Source organism: Ursus arctos, unplaced genomic scaffold, assembly GCF_023065955.2.
Source record: "Ursus arctos isolate Adak ecotype North America unplaced genomic scaffold, UrsArc2.0 scaffold_19, whole genome shotgun sequence".
Taxonomy (NCBI): Eukaryota; Metazoa; Chordata; class Mammalia; order Carnivora; family Ursidae; genus Ursus; species Ursus arctos.
The window spans coordinates 10581623-10596505 of NW_026622863.1; the positions used below are offsets into that span (position 1 = coordinate 10581623).

Consider the following 14883-nt stretch of genomic DNA (forward strand, 5'->3'; position numbering starts at 1 on the left):
TTCAAACCTCACCTGCATCTGAGTTTTTCTAAGACAAAAAACTGCAAAGAAGCAGTACACAAGCATGTTTCAGGAGTCCCACATAAGGATTTCAATGATGTGCTAATTTGCTACCAACATTCAAAATGCAGGATATTTCACATAAAAACTCAGATTATCATTGTCGTGGAAAAATAACTGCAAAGTGTGGATACTGGGCCCAAACGCGGGCATGGCAACAATCTACAGACGCTAAACAAGGCTACCCCTTTACACGGGGCATGTTCTCCCCCGGACCACAAACCCTATCTTCACAAAGGTTAACTGGCTGTCCCCTAGAGGCATTTTGAGTTTATGACCCCCTGTCTAAGGTCCTTAGGAAAACCTTCTATCTCTTTCACAACATGGCTTCAATATCTTGTTTGAGGACCTCACAGGGCAATCTCTCAATCTGCTCTCAAAATTCAACACCCCCCCCCCGCAAAACCAGGCCCTAGAAATGAAATCATTGGTTCTCATGCCAGTGCGAGGTATCAACTTAAGAAGAGTTTCAATCAAATCCCCCTCTCAGTATGTCCTTAATTTGAACCATGGTCTCCAGTAAGACAGACAAATGATAAACGACACTTCAGGTCTCCTTACTCTTCAAGCTAGCCACGACAGAGGCTGGCCCAAGGAGGTGGGGTAAAAGCACTCACATCAGAACACCTTAATTAAGCAGAATGATCAATAACCCATATAGTAATTAGAAAGCAAGGTTTGGGACTGATGGAGTAAAACCAACAAAAGGCTATTCTGCATAGGATAAGAAGTCAATAGCCAGATTTTGAAAGGAGTGGGGGTAAAAAAAAAAAAAAAAAAAACTAAGAAAATGCAGAAAAGGCTAGTAACTAGAGTTTGGTCCAAGTTCATTATTAACCCACTGTGTGATTTCACCTGGCTCACACCCACCTCCAATACAATAGTTTATTTTGGTGTGACAGACTTCTGACAACCCCATGCTAATTGATCTGATGCATATTATCTTCTTATTGGTGAAAGGATCCAGGGAAAGAAAAATTTCAGACAGACAGTGGATCATTAATGTGCTTAAGTAACATAAGGCTAGCCCCCCTCCCCACCGCCTTTTTTTAAATATAGGTGGTAGTTTAATTTGTTAGTCACATCAGAAAAAGAAATGTTCAAACGGCAGATTTTCCACTTGAAATTAAAATGGAAATTAGCCCTTAGAAAGCAGAGATGACTGTAAGTTTATACATCAGTGGCTGGTTCATGAATTATTAACTGATTTTAATGATCCTGGCTATATTTTATTTGAAGTTATTCTCCTACTCGCAACGACTTTTGAACCCTCAAAACTCTTTCATCCATTCTCCGTAGACAGGACACTTTCTGAGCGCTGACATTTAAAAAGGATCCATATACTCACAGAATGTAAAGATAATACACACACATATAATTTATACACAGGACTCTCTGGTCGTTTGTTCAAGACAGAAATGAATGAAACCCTATTATTCACGGTTTGTAAATAAATTTAAAGATAAGCGCTAACTTTTCACTTGTTAAGCGGGGAGCAGAGGGTTCTCTATTTCTTCTAAAGTTTCCCAGATGGTCGTTAAAACAAGAAAGGGCAGAAACACACTTTCTCTGAATCCCATCATTTCCCCTCCAGAGTGATAATACGCCTCACTGAGAGTTAAGTCTTAAGAGATTAATAATTACGGGTATTCCCAAATAAAATAACTGCATGTCTTTGTATGCTGGTTTTTACATCTTCAATATAAACCCGTGTTGAATAGCACCCCAGCAGACACACAAGTTAGCTGTGAAACAAAATGCTATAAACCCTTAATTAGCACTTGCTGTTTCATACCCATAAAGTTAATACTTCCTCTTCCACTACATTCTCCCTATAAAGAAAAATTACTGGGAATAAAATTGGGTTTTGCACTGCTGAAATTAAGAGTAGGAAGATAAAGTATTGGGGCTCAAATTAAAGATTATTGTATTTTTATCTGCAAGGAATTAAATGCAAACATCCCTTAAAATAAGTACAATTTGATTTCTACCAATATTAAGCGCTGTGTCTGACTTTCGTCAACCGGATACACAGGGCACTTAGGACCACCAGATTGCCGAATTACTAGGAAACCAGGGTATTTTAGGCAAAAAGCTGCATTAAGAAAATATGACAGCAAACCAACTTACATCCTCACTGGTGAAGTTGAACAAGCATCTCAATAAATAAGGGGGGGAGGGTCGAGCTTTCTATACCCTCCTGAAGCAATGTTCTGAGTTTAAAAGGGCTCAAAATAGCTCTTCTCAAAAAAAAAAAAAAAAAAAAAAAACTAAATAAATAAAAAGAGACACACACAAAACACCCACAATTTCCTCTGGTCCCTTGAAGTACCCTTGGGATCTCGGTGAACAGAGAGATTTGCCACGCATTGCAGTGACTGCATTAGTACAAAAGGTTTCTATTTTGGTGTCATTCGAGTGTTGCTGATCTTAAATCAGCGAAAGAAGTAGTTACATTAAGCAAGGTAATGGCTTCCAAAAATAAGAGCATGCCCAGTTCTCCAAGGCTTGCATACACAGGCTAAGATGTAAGGAGATAAATAATACCCCACTGGAACAATTAGGTGGATTCTCAGAAACACGACATACTTAATTAGGCTGCCTAAGTCCCTAACTGAGCGTACAAGGGGGACTTTCTAAAGCATTTAATAACCTGAGTAAATCCAAAATCAGAGGAGAGAAACTAAAACCTGAACCCTGGCTACTGCCATAGGCCTTTCCTTCCTTCCCTTTCAATGCTTCACGTACCACTCTTGGAATTTTGAGAGCACGAACGCCCCCTCTCCCCGCCCGCCTACCACCGCCAGCACCCCCAAAGGTTTAAAACACACTGAATAAGGTCCCTTCGTTCTTTACTTGTGGGGAGGCCCGCGGTGCCAGGCGCGGGGCTGGGCGACGGGGACACGGGGGTTAGGCGGAGAGACCCCAAAGGTCTTTGACAAACTTCAGCACTGGAGTTGGGAACGGAGTATAAACAAATAGAAAGGAACACGAGCCTCCATCAGCCACGGGGCACTGCAAACTGCGCCTCACTCTAGATACAATTCCTCCTCTTCCTGTTATTTATTCATTAGTTTTGTATAGCACCTTTCTTTCAGCGGCTCCTTATTTCCTCCTCTGTTATCCCAGCAATCGTAAACAAACTACGATTTGAAAGAAAAGGGGAGGGGGGAGGAGGGAGGAGCAGGGGGAAGGAGAAAGAAAAACCACAGTCAAAAGGCACAGGCCATCCAGAGCACAGCTCTTTCTCTGAACATCGCCCTCGGGGTGATGTTTCCTCCAAAGCTTGGCCCCGGGGGCTTCAGGAAGGACCAAGAAGGGGAGTCCGCGCCGCCCCGGCCCAAGGGCTGTGACTCCAGCCCGGACTCGCCGTTCCGAGCTGCGCCAGCTGCCCTTCTGAGACCCACCTTCGCCCACCTGAAACGCTCGGCCCTCGAAGTTGGCTCGGGGGGAGGGGGAAGGGAAGGAGGTGGGGTGACCCAGGGCGTGGTGTGGAGGTCTCCAAGCCTGATCTCCCCGAAATGCAAAACTTACCCCTCCCCAAAAAATGAAAGATGAGAAGCCACTGGCGCTAACCAGGGAGGGGCCGGCACCTCCGTTCCGTGGTCCAAGGCGCCCTAGGGAGCGAGCAGCAGAGGCCACCTGCGGGGGGGTCCCAACACTTCGCGGTCCCCCACCCCCGCCCAATCCAGGGCACGCTCAAAAGTTTGTTCCTTTCCTCCCCCGAGCGGCCCCGGGTCCAGCTCTCGAGTGCGCGGGGAAGGTAAGAGGGGCTGGGAGGGGGGGTGGGGGTGGCGAGGTCGTCGGACCACGAGATCAGGGACTCCTGCGATGCCCCCCCAACTCAGGGGCGCTGCGATCGTGTTTACTAATAACAACAACAAAGAATCACAAGCGTGCCCCCTCTTTCAGTCCTTGGGCTGCTCTTCGCTTCTTTGGGGCAGCAAAGGAGAGTCGGCGGGGTTGGGGGGTGGGGGGAGAGAGAGTGGAGCGCCGGCAGAGGCACAAAAAGGGGGTGTGGGAAGGGGGCAGAAAGAGTAGAGTGAGAGAGTTGGACAGAGACGAAGGCGCAAAAGGCAAAGGAGTGGAGAGGGGAGAGAAAAGTGCAGCGGGCGGGGAGCTGGAGCGCGGGGCGCGCCGGAGATGGGGAGGTGGCCCCCGCCCCGCCGCCCCCCGGCCCCGGCCCCGGCCCGGTCACCTTGCTGTAGCCGTAGTACCCCAGACACTGCGCGAAGTCCAGGCCGGCGGGGTCCCCGGCCGCCGCGGGGTAGAACCTCACATCCATGCCGGAGCCGGGCCCGGGGCCGGGGGCCGGGACTAGGGCTCGCCGGGGCCGGTGCCCGCCTCCTCGAAGCCGCTAGATCCACCGTCGGGGGCGCCCGGCCGGGGTTGCCCGGGGGGCTGCGCGCAGAGCTCGGGGCCGGAGGGGCGCCGCGACCGCAGCCCGAAGAGCCCGCGAGCCGCGGCCGCCGCACACAAAGGCGCGGCCACGCGAGCCGCGGGAGAGCGGGAGGCGGCCCGGGGGACGCGCCCCGCCGGGGCACCGAGGCAGCGCTGCGCGCGGGCCGGGCGCCCGGGGCGCGGGGCGCGGCGCGGGGGCCCGGGTGGCGCGGCGAGTTCAGGTGCGCGGGGCGAGGCTGGGACGGCGGCGGCGGCTGGCCCCGCTCCTCCTCCTCCTCCCCGGGCGGACTGAGGAGAGGAGCCGTGGAGACAAGGGGCCCGGCCCCTCCCCTCCTTCTCCCCCTCCTGCCTCCGCCGCCGGTCCCCTCCCCGCGCCGCCGCCGCTCCGCCCCTCCCACCGCGGGCAGCTGGCGCGCCGCCCGCCCCGCCGGTGCGCTCCTCGGCCCGGACCGCCCCCGGGCGCGCCGACCCCGCCCCGCCGCGGCCCCTGCCCCTCGCGGCCCCTCGCGGCTCACCCCGCGCCTCGCGCAGCCCTGGCGGTGCCCATCGCGCGCGCCGCGGCCTCCCCCTCCCCGGGGCCCCTCTTCTCCCCACCTCGCCCCCCTTCTCTCTCCGGTCCTCTTTGTCCCCGATGCCTCGGAGCGCTCCTCGCTCCCTTCCTCTCCTTGGCCGCTTCGGCCAGCCGGCCGCCAGCCCCGTGCCCGGTGTGGCCCTCCCACCCCTCTTTCCGAACCCCGCTTCCCTCGGCCCCCAGTTTCTGATACCGGCGTCCACGCGCCGTCCGCTCCCTTGCCACCCCTCGTTCCATCGGTTTCCTCCCCTCTCCCCCTTTCGTCCCTCGTGGTGCCGGTCCCCCGGTCCGTCTACCCCACTCCGCCTTCCCGCACGAATGGCCCCTGCTTGGAGTCACCTAACCCAGCAGCTAACCTGCATGAGGGCCTCCCGGGAGCCGGGAGCCGGGACCCCATGTACACCTGTGGTATTTTCCAGAAGGGGTGTTGGGGCCTGACCTTTCACAGGTAGGCCGACTTGAAGCTTCCCGGGTTAAGCCTCGTGTCGGTTCTCTTCGTATTTCCTTTGCTCTTGTTTGTATTCGAAAGGCATTTGAGTAACTGGATCTAGGCGGATCATTCACTGCTCTCGGAGAGAAAATGTCCCCATTTTCCTAAAAGGTTCTGGGTGATTAACTTCCTCAAACTGCACTCACCCACCTCCTCTTTATTTCTTTTTCTTTCTTTAAGCTACGTCTCTGTGTGTGTGTGTGTGTGTCTCTGTCTCTCCCCCCCCTTCCCCCTCCTTCCCTCCACGCCCCCCCCCCCCCCCCGCTTTATTGCTTTGGGTTAATTTGAGAGTTTGGCCCTCAGCCTTGGCGAAGGGAAGTGACTTTATTGCTAGATGAGAACGTTAGGGAGAGGCGGTGGGATTTGGTCCCCCTCCCCAATTCAGTTATCTAGAAGCTGCTTTAACCGGAAGGGAGAAATTTTTTCAAATATTTTAGCGCACATTCACCAACACTTTCGTCCCCTGAACACACTTTGCTGGGCCTGAACTTTTTCAGGCAAGCATCAGATGGGTTGCTTTTCATTCCTTCTGTTCTCCAAAGTAGCCTCTCCAACTTGGTGACACCTGTGTAATGTACCTTCACCCAATATTATCTTTCTGGAACCAAGCAGGAAAAATAAACGTCAATTAGGTGAAAGTTTGTGTATTTGCTCTTCTCTTCGCCTAAACGCGTGTTTGGATACTGCCCGAGAGAGCGGTGTGTATTCAGGAAAGGAACAACTGCTCACATTGTCCCTGGGTTGACTCCAATCCCCCCTCCTGAAAAAGCTTAGGTCCTCTCTCCCGGGTCTCCATTTAACGTTGACAACCCAGCGGCGCTCCCTAATGGCCCAGCGGGTTGCACAAATTGGCAGCGAGCTGAGATATTATCAGGACAACACCCCATTGAGCAGGTTCTTGAAGCTGCAGACGTGGAGGCCCTTTCTCTGGGCCACTGGGCGCCTGTGGCCTTTCCACCAATCAGAGCTGGAGGTTGCAGTGGCCACCTGTTGTCTCGCAAGAGAACGTCTTTTAAGTTTCACTATTAGTATTTAACAATGGCGTATAGTGCAGCGTCTGGCCGCAGGAGAGGAGCAGCCTGCTGATCGGAGGTACCGAAAAAGAAATTATTCTTTTTTTTTCCCAGATAGTTGTTACCAAGAGCCCAAAAGGCTGGGAAGCAGAGTTTTGCATTGCACAGTTACATTGCCCACCTTGTGCTCGCTCTCGCGTACACGTGGAGCAATCTGAGCTTGATTACACAGGATGAAGGCAAGTATAATCAAAGTTACGGAGAGAGTAAACCTGAAGTTGTAATCAGACCTTGAGGATCAAGAATACAAATATTCACAGTGGAAACCCCACTAGCTGCGAGTCTGGGAATTGCATGTGGGCTGACGTGTTGCCACAGCACTGAGCTGTAGACACTGGAAACTACAGTGAGAAGCTTCTCCCAGGAGGCTCCGGGGAGTTAGGAATGCCGGGTCACATCCAGTACCACCTCTTGGCCCTTGTTTTGAAAAAGCCTTCCCCTTAAAATCCCCCCTCCCTGTTATGATGCAAATGCCTTGGGGAAGGGAACAATATTCAGCAGTCACTATTTTATTATGATGATGATTTAGGAGGGAAGGTAAGTGATTTCCGAGTGTAGATCTTGATTAAAGGGGGGGGGGGAACTGAGGGGCCTGAGGATACGTCTGTCGAGGCATTTGGAATGAAAAAAATCACTAGAACAGAAACAGGTGCTTTGGGAAGGCTGCTGACCTCACGGTTTTGTCCATAGTCTCCACGCCCTCGGCGGCTCCACAAATTACCTAAGGGGGGGGGGGGGGTTTGCACCCTGCTGTTGTAGATCTCTTATATACAACAAAACTAGAATTGTATGTTGTTTCATTTAGAGCTTATCCGTTGCATTCAGAATACCACCTAAAATTTTAAGGGTTCTGGTGGATTTGAGGCCCACCCATTAAAAACTTGAGAACGATGCCTTTAAAACATGAATGCGATTGTAACTGCTGCCACGCTGTTTGTCATCTGAAGGGTGTCACCTTTTTCAGGCTGTCAGCATTTGTTTCTGAAATGCCACAAAGGTTTCCTTTGTACTAGGTTAGCCTTGAGTTTGAAGAAACTTCTCCAAGAACATATCTTAAACATGCTTTGAATTTATGCTGAACAGTGCTAACAGTTACTGATTTAGAAGGGCAACACAAGGATCGGTTATACAGAAAATACAACTTCTGGGCACAAGAAAATCCTGTAAGGTTACTGGATGACCGGAGTCAAAACGGTCGGTCTTACTAGTTTGATGTTTCCAATTGAACAGTACGTATGAGCCAAGAAACTAAAAAATGGGGGATGGGGGTGGTTGGAAATACACAAGCTTATCTTTAAGAAGTTCAGTGAAAATAAATATTTTTTTATGAAAGCAGAGAAATCATGATGGGAACACTATCTTACATCTTGACAGAACTCAAAAACTCTATTTCTCTACTCTGTGTCCAAATTAAGCAAGAAAGTTCCCATGAGGATTGCATTAGGGCCAAAGTTTATACCCAAAGATCTTACTGAGACCCCGGCTTTTAGGGAATCTGTGATTTAACCTCTCTGTGAATTGCTTGCCCAGATGAGATGAGGATACTATTAAACATTATATACAGTTTCATTTTCCTGAGTTTTGGTCATGAAAAGCCCTATCCAAATATTATGATCCTTGTTTGCAGTATGTAATGTAGCCAAATTAACAGCAGCTCCAAATGGAAATTAACAAGGCCAGAGCTACTCGAGTTTCTTCTCATCCTATTCCCATAGTAACAGCTAATGTATTATATTGGTAAAACATTTTATATTTGGTTTTATGTCTGAATTTGGCTTCATGTCAGAAAGCATAGCATTTCTATGCAGCACGGATTCCTGGTATCTGTATAACTTATCGCCATGAAATTTAGAGTTTCGTGTCAGAGAATCACCACTTCACATTCATAGTCTAAATCACACGCAGATAAAATCAAGTCAAGACCTACCAAGGCTGTCACAAAACAGTGGGGGTACACATGGTCTAGAGGAAGCATTCGCACCTCGGGCCCTCAGTACAAATCCCCAGTGTGGACCCTAAAACTACTCACCAGGAGAGAGTTCCACACAGGAATTATAGTGTGAATAAAATCCCCAGGCTTGGTCATCGTTAGCTGCAATTTTCCGTGAATCCAAACTTTGCAGGTCTGGAAATAGGAACTCTTTTGATATTTTTGCTTAGGTCAAAAAATACAGAAACGTGAGCAGATTGGGAAAAAATCAGCTCACTTTTCATACGTGTTTACGCATATGTGTATATTTATATATTTGTGTTCATGAGATTGCTTCTCACAGGAAAGCAACCAACTTTGGCCATATTGCTCTCTGCGTTACCAGGCACAAGAACCACTCTAGGAAACAATCATTTCCCCAGTTGACTATTACTTTTACTAACAATAGATACACCCATAGGTTCTGACAGTTATATAGTAATTATGGTACAGTAACCCCAAAACCCCTAGTAGCAAAAAAGTACTGAGCTGAGAATTTGTTCCCAGAAATATGAAATGCAGCATTTGCTTTTGACCTAAGTAGCTCTTCAATAAAGCTATTTTAAAAACCAATACACTCGACACAATCAGGAGGTGTGCAATTTTCAGTGTGTTTACACCCTGCCTTAAAAAAAATGTCCTGTATTCACAGAAATCCTAAACTGTCGTCCTGCCTGTTTTCTGAAATATAATCTATTTCTTTTAAAGTGAAAGAATGACCTCTTTTGCAGGAACAATTTTCAGAGACAGCGTGTTTATCAAATGGTTTCTCTGCTTTCATAAAAACAATTTATTTTCACTGAACCCTTCAAGATAAGCATCAAAGCCAGGAAGAATGTACAATGAAGTTTATAATTACACTCCAGAAACAAATACGGGGTAGTTTTTATTTTGCTCAAGTGAAAAAAAAATTTTTTCCCCCAAAGAGACAAAGGTAGTGATGGGGGGGGCGGTTATACAGGAGTGAAAATCAGGAAGCTCAGAGGTTTTCCAGAAGGAGGGGCCCTGCAGTGTTGCACAAAGACCACTGCCAAACAATGAAAGCTGAGGGTTGGGACTCTCTTAGCCATGGGGGGTGGGAGGGGGTGTCAGTCCATTTTTTATTCTTCACCAAGGGGGCAGCTAAAAGAGCATTAAGGAAAGAAAATCATTAAGCAGATATTAATTAAACCCTTCCACGACAGATCTGTATACCATTGCTTATATGTATCTCTCCGAGCCTCTGATGACATCCTTCCTTTGATAGGCACCCATGTTTCAAGGCTTAATTTATGTGGCATGTTATTATTAATAACCACTGAAAAATAAAAACTGTCCAAATAATGGAGAAAAGAACTGAGTCGAATAGTCTGTTTCTTAAGAAATGGGAAACAATCGCATTTGATCACAGAACAGCCAAGGACTAGCAGCAAAATAATCTCCCCTAATTTACATAGATCTGTGCGTGCCAAACAGACGAGTGTTTGCTTTTCGAGTAATAGTGCAGGTGTGTATCCTGCAGTGACGAAATCTCTAACTCATCAAACTGTTTCGCCAGAGTGGGACATGCCCTCTTTTCTGGAACCGTTTCAAGCTTTCTCCCCAGCATTCCAGCCACCTGTTTATGGAGTTCATCCTCGAGAGTACATGCATGCAATTAGAAACAAGAAAATGAAAATAAATGACCTTGTTTGTTATTTATAACAAAGAAACTCAGCGAAATTAATGCTGTGGAGCTTGACCTCTTGACCCGGGAGAAACAGCCACCTCTTGGCTTTTGAAGAATAAATAATACTCCGGCAGCTCCCTTTTGTCCAGCCAGCCTGACTTTTGGCTGGCCATTAAAGCCGTACATCCAAAATATTAAATGTTTTACAAGTTAGAGGATTTGCGCTCTTTAAAAAAGCGTGTTGAAAGAAGCGAGGCTAGCGAGCAAAAGAGCTCGTCTTTTTAAGGCGAGCAGGTAAAATCACTTAGTTTTATCTACTCAGTGTGTCCTGAGTCAACAACATGTTGAAGAGAAGGAAAATATTAAAAAGTTTGAACTAGAGCTTTGGGAATCGAAGAATTCTTAAGTATGTAATGGAACTCAAATCGAAAGGTGGTCTTGCCAAGCGGTTCAGGGAAACCATTCTTCCCTTGCTGTGGAGGCTACTGGTGGGAAAGGAGAGGACAACTTCCTTCCGCTACATAAATGCAGTGTGGTTGGTGCCCCCAGGATGCGCAATGAAGGAGAACTGTCACCCCCTTCCCCCTCAACTCACCTCAACGCACACAGTCCAGAAACTCAGGGCAGGCAGGACATGAACATCACAAGGGTGGAAGACTCTTCAGAACCTGTATCTGGGGGCGCCTGGGGGGCTCAGTCGGTTAAGCATCTTCCTTCGGCTCAAGCCAGGTCATGATTTCAGGGTCCCGGGATCGAGTCCCGCGTCCCGCTCCCTACTCAGCGGGGAGTCTGCCTCTCCCTCTCCCTCTGCCTGCTGCTGCCCCTGCTTGTGCTCTCTCACTCACTCTCTGTCAAATAAATAAATAAAATCTTAAAAAAAAAAAAAAAAGAAAGAAAAAAGAACCAGAACCCAATTGAAACATCTTCGGGTAGAATCATTGGTTGCAAGTGACACCCCATAACTTGCGTGGCTGGTCCCAAGGCTGGCCTCTGCTACCACCTCCTGCCTTCTTTCTCCCCTCTTGGATCCCTCCTTCATTCACCCACAGCGCATTCCACAAGTGTCCTGGATTCTTCCAGTCCTTACGTGAACTTCTAAATTTGGTTGTTTTTCCTCCTCAAGTTGTTTATTTAATGTCCTATCTGTCCGGTGCTACTAGGTCTTTAGCTGTTTTATTTTTCCCCAGGAATATAAGTAACTCTTTTCTCAAGGACTCTCTACTGTTCCTCAAAAATATCTTTTTCACTGTAAAATGAAGTCAATTTCACGAGGTATGCAGACCATCATGCAACTGTTACCCTGGTATTGACCATCCCTCCTCACCTTTTCTTTTCCTTCTGCTGCCATGGGGTCCTTCATCGTGTCCTCTCCCCACCTCTCCCTGGGGGTGCTGCAGCCGTAAATCTGGAGTGATCACTACAGTTGGTCACTCTCATACCCGCACAACAACAAAATCATAGCCACAAAAGGACCAACCTTCTGGTTAACATCTGTGAGATTGGCCAACGCTCAGGTCCAGAGAAAGAAGCTATCGCATTTAATTGGTCTAAAGAAACCCATTCTGCAACCCACAGCATGTCAGTTAGCCTTTCACTGAAAGACGAAGCTCTCATAATCTAGAAACATTACCAAAGACGTTCCCACTGTGTGTTTCAGGTACCAGGTGTCATCGCTGTTTCGGGGCAACCATAGACCACTCCACCTTACCCAAAACTGAACCTCACGTCACTTACTATTCAACAAATTCTCACTCTGCCTTTGTAAGTATGTGGTGCTTAGCTTCTAGAAATGGAGGGGGCGGGGGGAGGCGGGGAAGAGCACGATTGCTGTCCATCCTGAAGATTTTAAGACACAGGGAAAGTATTATAATAATGAAATTTTCTCATCAATGTCATAGGAGAGAGCTGCACTTCCCACTGATGGGAGTCAGCAAACTTTTGTTTACAATTTCCTTACAGGTATTATGGATAACATGTCAGGGTGTTGCTTAGAGAAGGGAGAGATTGTTGATCTGGGGAAGCTTCCTGGAGAAGACAGTTGAAAGTAGAAAGCATTTAGGGGAGGCAAGAAGGATGAAAAAGTGCCCAAGGGGGAGAGAGATTGCGAACACAGTTCTTAAAGAGAAGAGGTCACACATGTGGTGGGGATATGAGGTCGTATCGGCCATTTCCTTTCTATTTTTTTAAAGATTTTATTTATTTATTTGACAGAGAGAGACAGCCAGCGAGAGAGGGAACACAAGCAGGGGGAGTGGGAGAGGAAGAAGCAGACTTCTCACTGAGCAAGGAGCCCGATGCGGGGCTCGATCCCAGGACCTTGGGATCATGCCCTGAGCCGAAGACAGACGCTTAACGACTGAGCCACCCAGGCACCCTGGCCATTTCCTGGATAGTTTATGCTACAATAACAAATAAGCCCTTACACCTTGGTGTGTTACCACCACAAAGAGCTGTTGCTCACCCACATTTCTATCCACCACCAACCAGCTGCAGCTCCGCTCCGTACTTTCATCCCGGGACCGAAGCTGTCTTGCGGCAGAGGAAGAAGGTAGAGTAGAAGCACGCTACAGCATTCCCAGGCCCTCCTCACCTTGCTTCCACTCACTTCAAGGGTCAAAGCCAGTCAGAAGGCCCAGCCTCCTGCCCATGGGGCTGAAGGGATGATCGTCCTATGGGTGTCAGCCCGCATTTTGCAATCGTGCGGTCCGTGACACGGGAAGAGTGTTTTGTTGTTGTTGGGGTTTTTTCAGGGACTTAGCAAAAGTCTCAGACAACCAGGAAAATTGTTTTGCTGAGCAGTGAATGAGTTGAGGAGGTTGGTGAGGTAAGATGCTGGCAAGTTACGGGTGGAGGAAATGGCCAGAGCAGAGAAGTATGTAGAGTTTCGAAGGCCAGGCAGCTGAGTTAGATTTGATGTGGGTGTCTACATGGATGACATGAAAACATGGCGGGGTCTCTGATCTCCAATTTGCGTTAACTCATCTATAGCAAATTAATTAACATTTTATGAGTTTATATCCCATGCCAGTTGCAGTGCGATGTAGACATTTGCATATATATATATTTTTTTAAATTTTTAATCCTCATAACATCTCCCTGAGATAGATCATATTCCCCTTCTTTTTTACTTGAAGAAGTGGGCTCACAGAGGTTAAATGACTCGCTTAAGGACACAGAAGTGGCACACAGGAGCCGAGATGCAAATTGAGGTCTCGTCTTTCCGCTGCATCACTTCAGGGCAAAGAAATAAAAGTGTCACCTTGCTTTAGTACTGACTTGTTATTCTTTACGTCTCCCTAATACCCAGCTGTCTGAAAGTGAGGTTAATACGCTACTTTTTCTCCTCAAGCAGAAGTTGTCATTGACATGATGTTTGTATAAGCACTCCACGCATAGTACAACTTCATAAGTGAATACAGAAGAAACGAGTCTTTACCCGAGGTATTTATTATAAAATCCTGTGGCAGAGACAGTTGCTGTTTACTAAATGTTCATGTGCTGCCCCACCCCCAGCCCCCACCACGTATTTCCCAACGTGCCTTGCCATTAGGTGACCAGGTCTTGCCAATGGACTCTGAGCACACGTGTGTCTCTTCCAGGTGGAGACAACTAAGAGCTGGTATGTATCCTCCATATTCCCTACACACCTCTGTGGTGTCCTTGGTGGCCAGGCAGGCCAGATACCCTAGGTAGAAGATGGAGGAGGACCATCCAAGCCTCAGAATATACAGGAGCAAAGACGTATCTCTACGGTGTTGCCCCATGGAATGTCAGTGTTTACTAGTTACCACAGCCTAGCCCACCCTGAGCAATACAGATCCCCATGACTTTACATGATACAAGGAAAGGCACCGTGTGTGTCTTCCTCGTTCCCTGATTGCTGTTGCTGAGTACAGAGCCTGCCATGTGGCATATGCTCAGGAGACATTGGTGGAAGGAAAGTGAGTGAATCCAAAATGGAGTCTGGTCTCTGTATGCTGTTTAATTAAGCCACCTATGAATTGTTTTTGGGAATTGGTGGTTGATCGATCTTCCTGAAATATCTTGGCATTACATTGGATTAAGACTTTACTATATATTTATATATTTTTCAATTTCAAATTCCTCCCCCTAACATTCAAGATTCTCATAATCTGACCAGGGTTCTTCTATCTCTAATGTAAGCCATGGGACATGTGGCCTCTAGTTGTTGGAGTGATATTAAAGAAAATATCTGTATTTCAGCCACACGTTTGTCAAAATTTTCCGTGATAATCTTAGACATACAATTGCTGTCTAGAGAATCTTGGAACCAGGAAGGCGCTGTTGGTTACCTCCTCCAAATTCATTGTCCCTTCTTTTCGTGTAACCCTATCTCTGATGTATATTGTCCCCCTGTCCTCCGTGTGGCCGTATTCACTCAGCATGGATGCTATCGTGACAGCCCCATTTTCATTGGCTATGATGCATTTTTGGTCCAGGGAGCATAAACAAGGGTGCAGGAGGGTTTCTAAGAAGAGTTTCCTTGCTCTTAAAAACAAACACTCAAAAAGACGTAATCATTTCTTCTTCCAGACAATACCATGTCTGGCCATGTTGCACCCACCATGTCAACATGAAGGGATCTAGCCTGAGGTCAGAGTTGACATACTGAGAAGAGAATGGTGAGGCAAAAACATGCAAAGGACAGAG

General features: G+C 47.7%; 1 protein-coding gene across 2 annotated transcripts in view; it reads right to left on the reverse strand.

Annotated features, from left to right (window-relative positions):
* Window positions 1–4527, reverse strand: part of TOX3 (TOX high mobility group box family member 3) — a 104676-nt gene extending 100149 nt beyond the window's left edge. For both annotated transcript variants that reach the window (XM_057314360.1, XM_048224048.2), the window contains exon 1: window positions 4259–4527. In XM_057314360.1, the coding sequence (XP_057170343.1) occupies window positions 4259–4345 (87 nt within the window). In that variant the 5' untranslated portion in view covers window positions 4346–4527. The remainder of the gene's footprint in view (window positions 1–4258) is intronic.
* Window positions 4528–14883: the final 10356 nt, after the last annotated feature.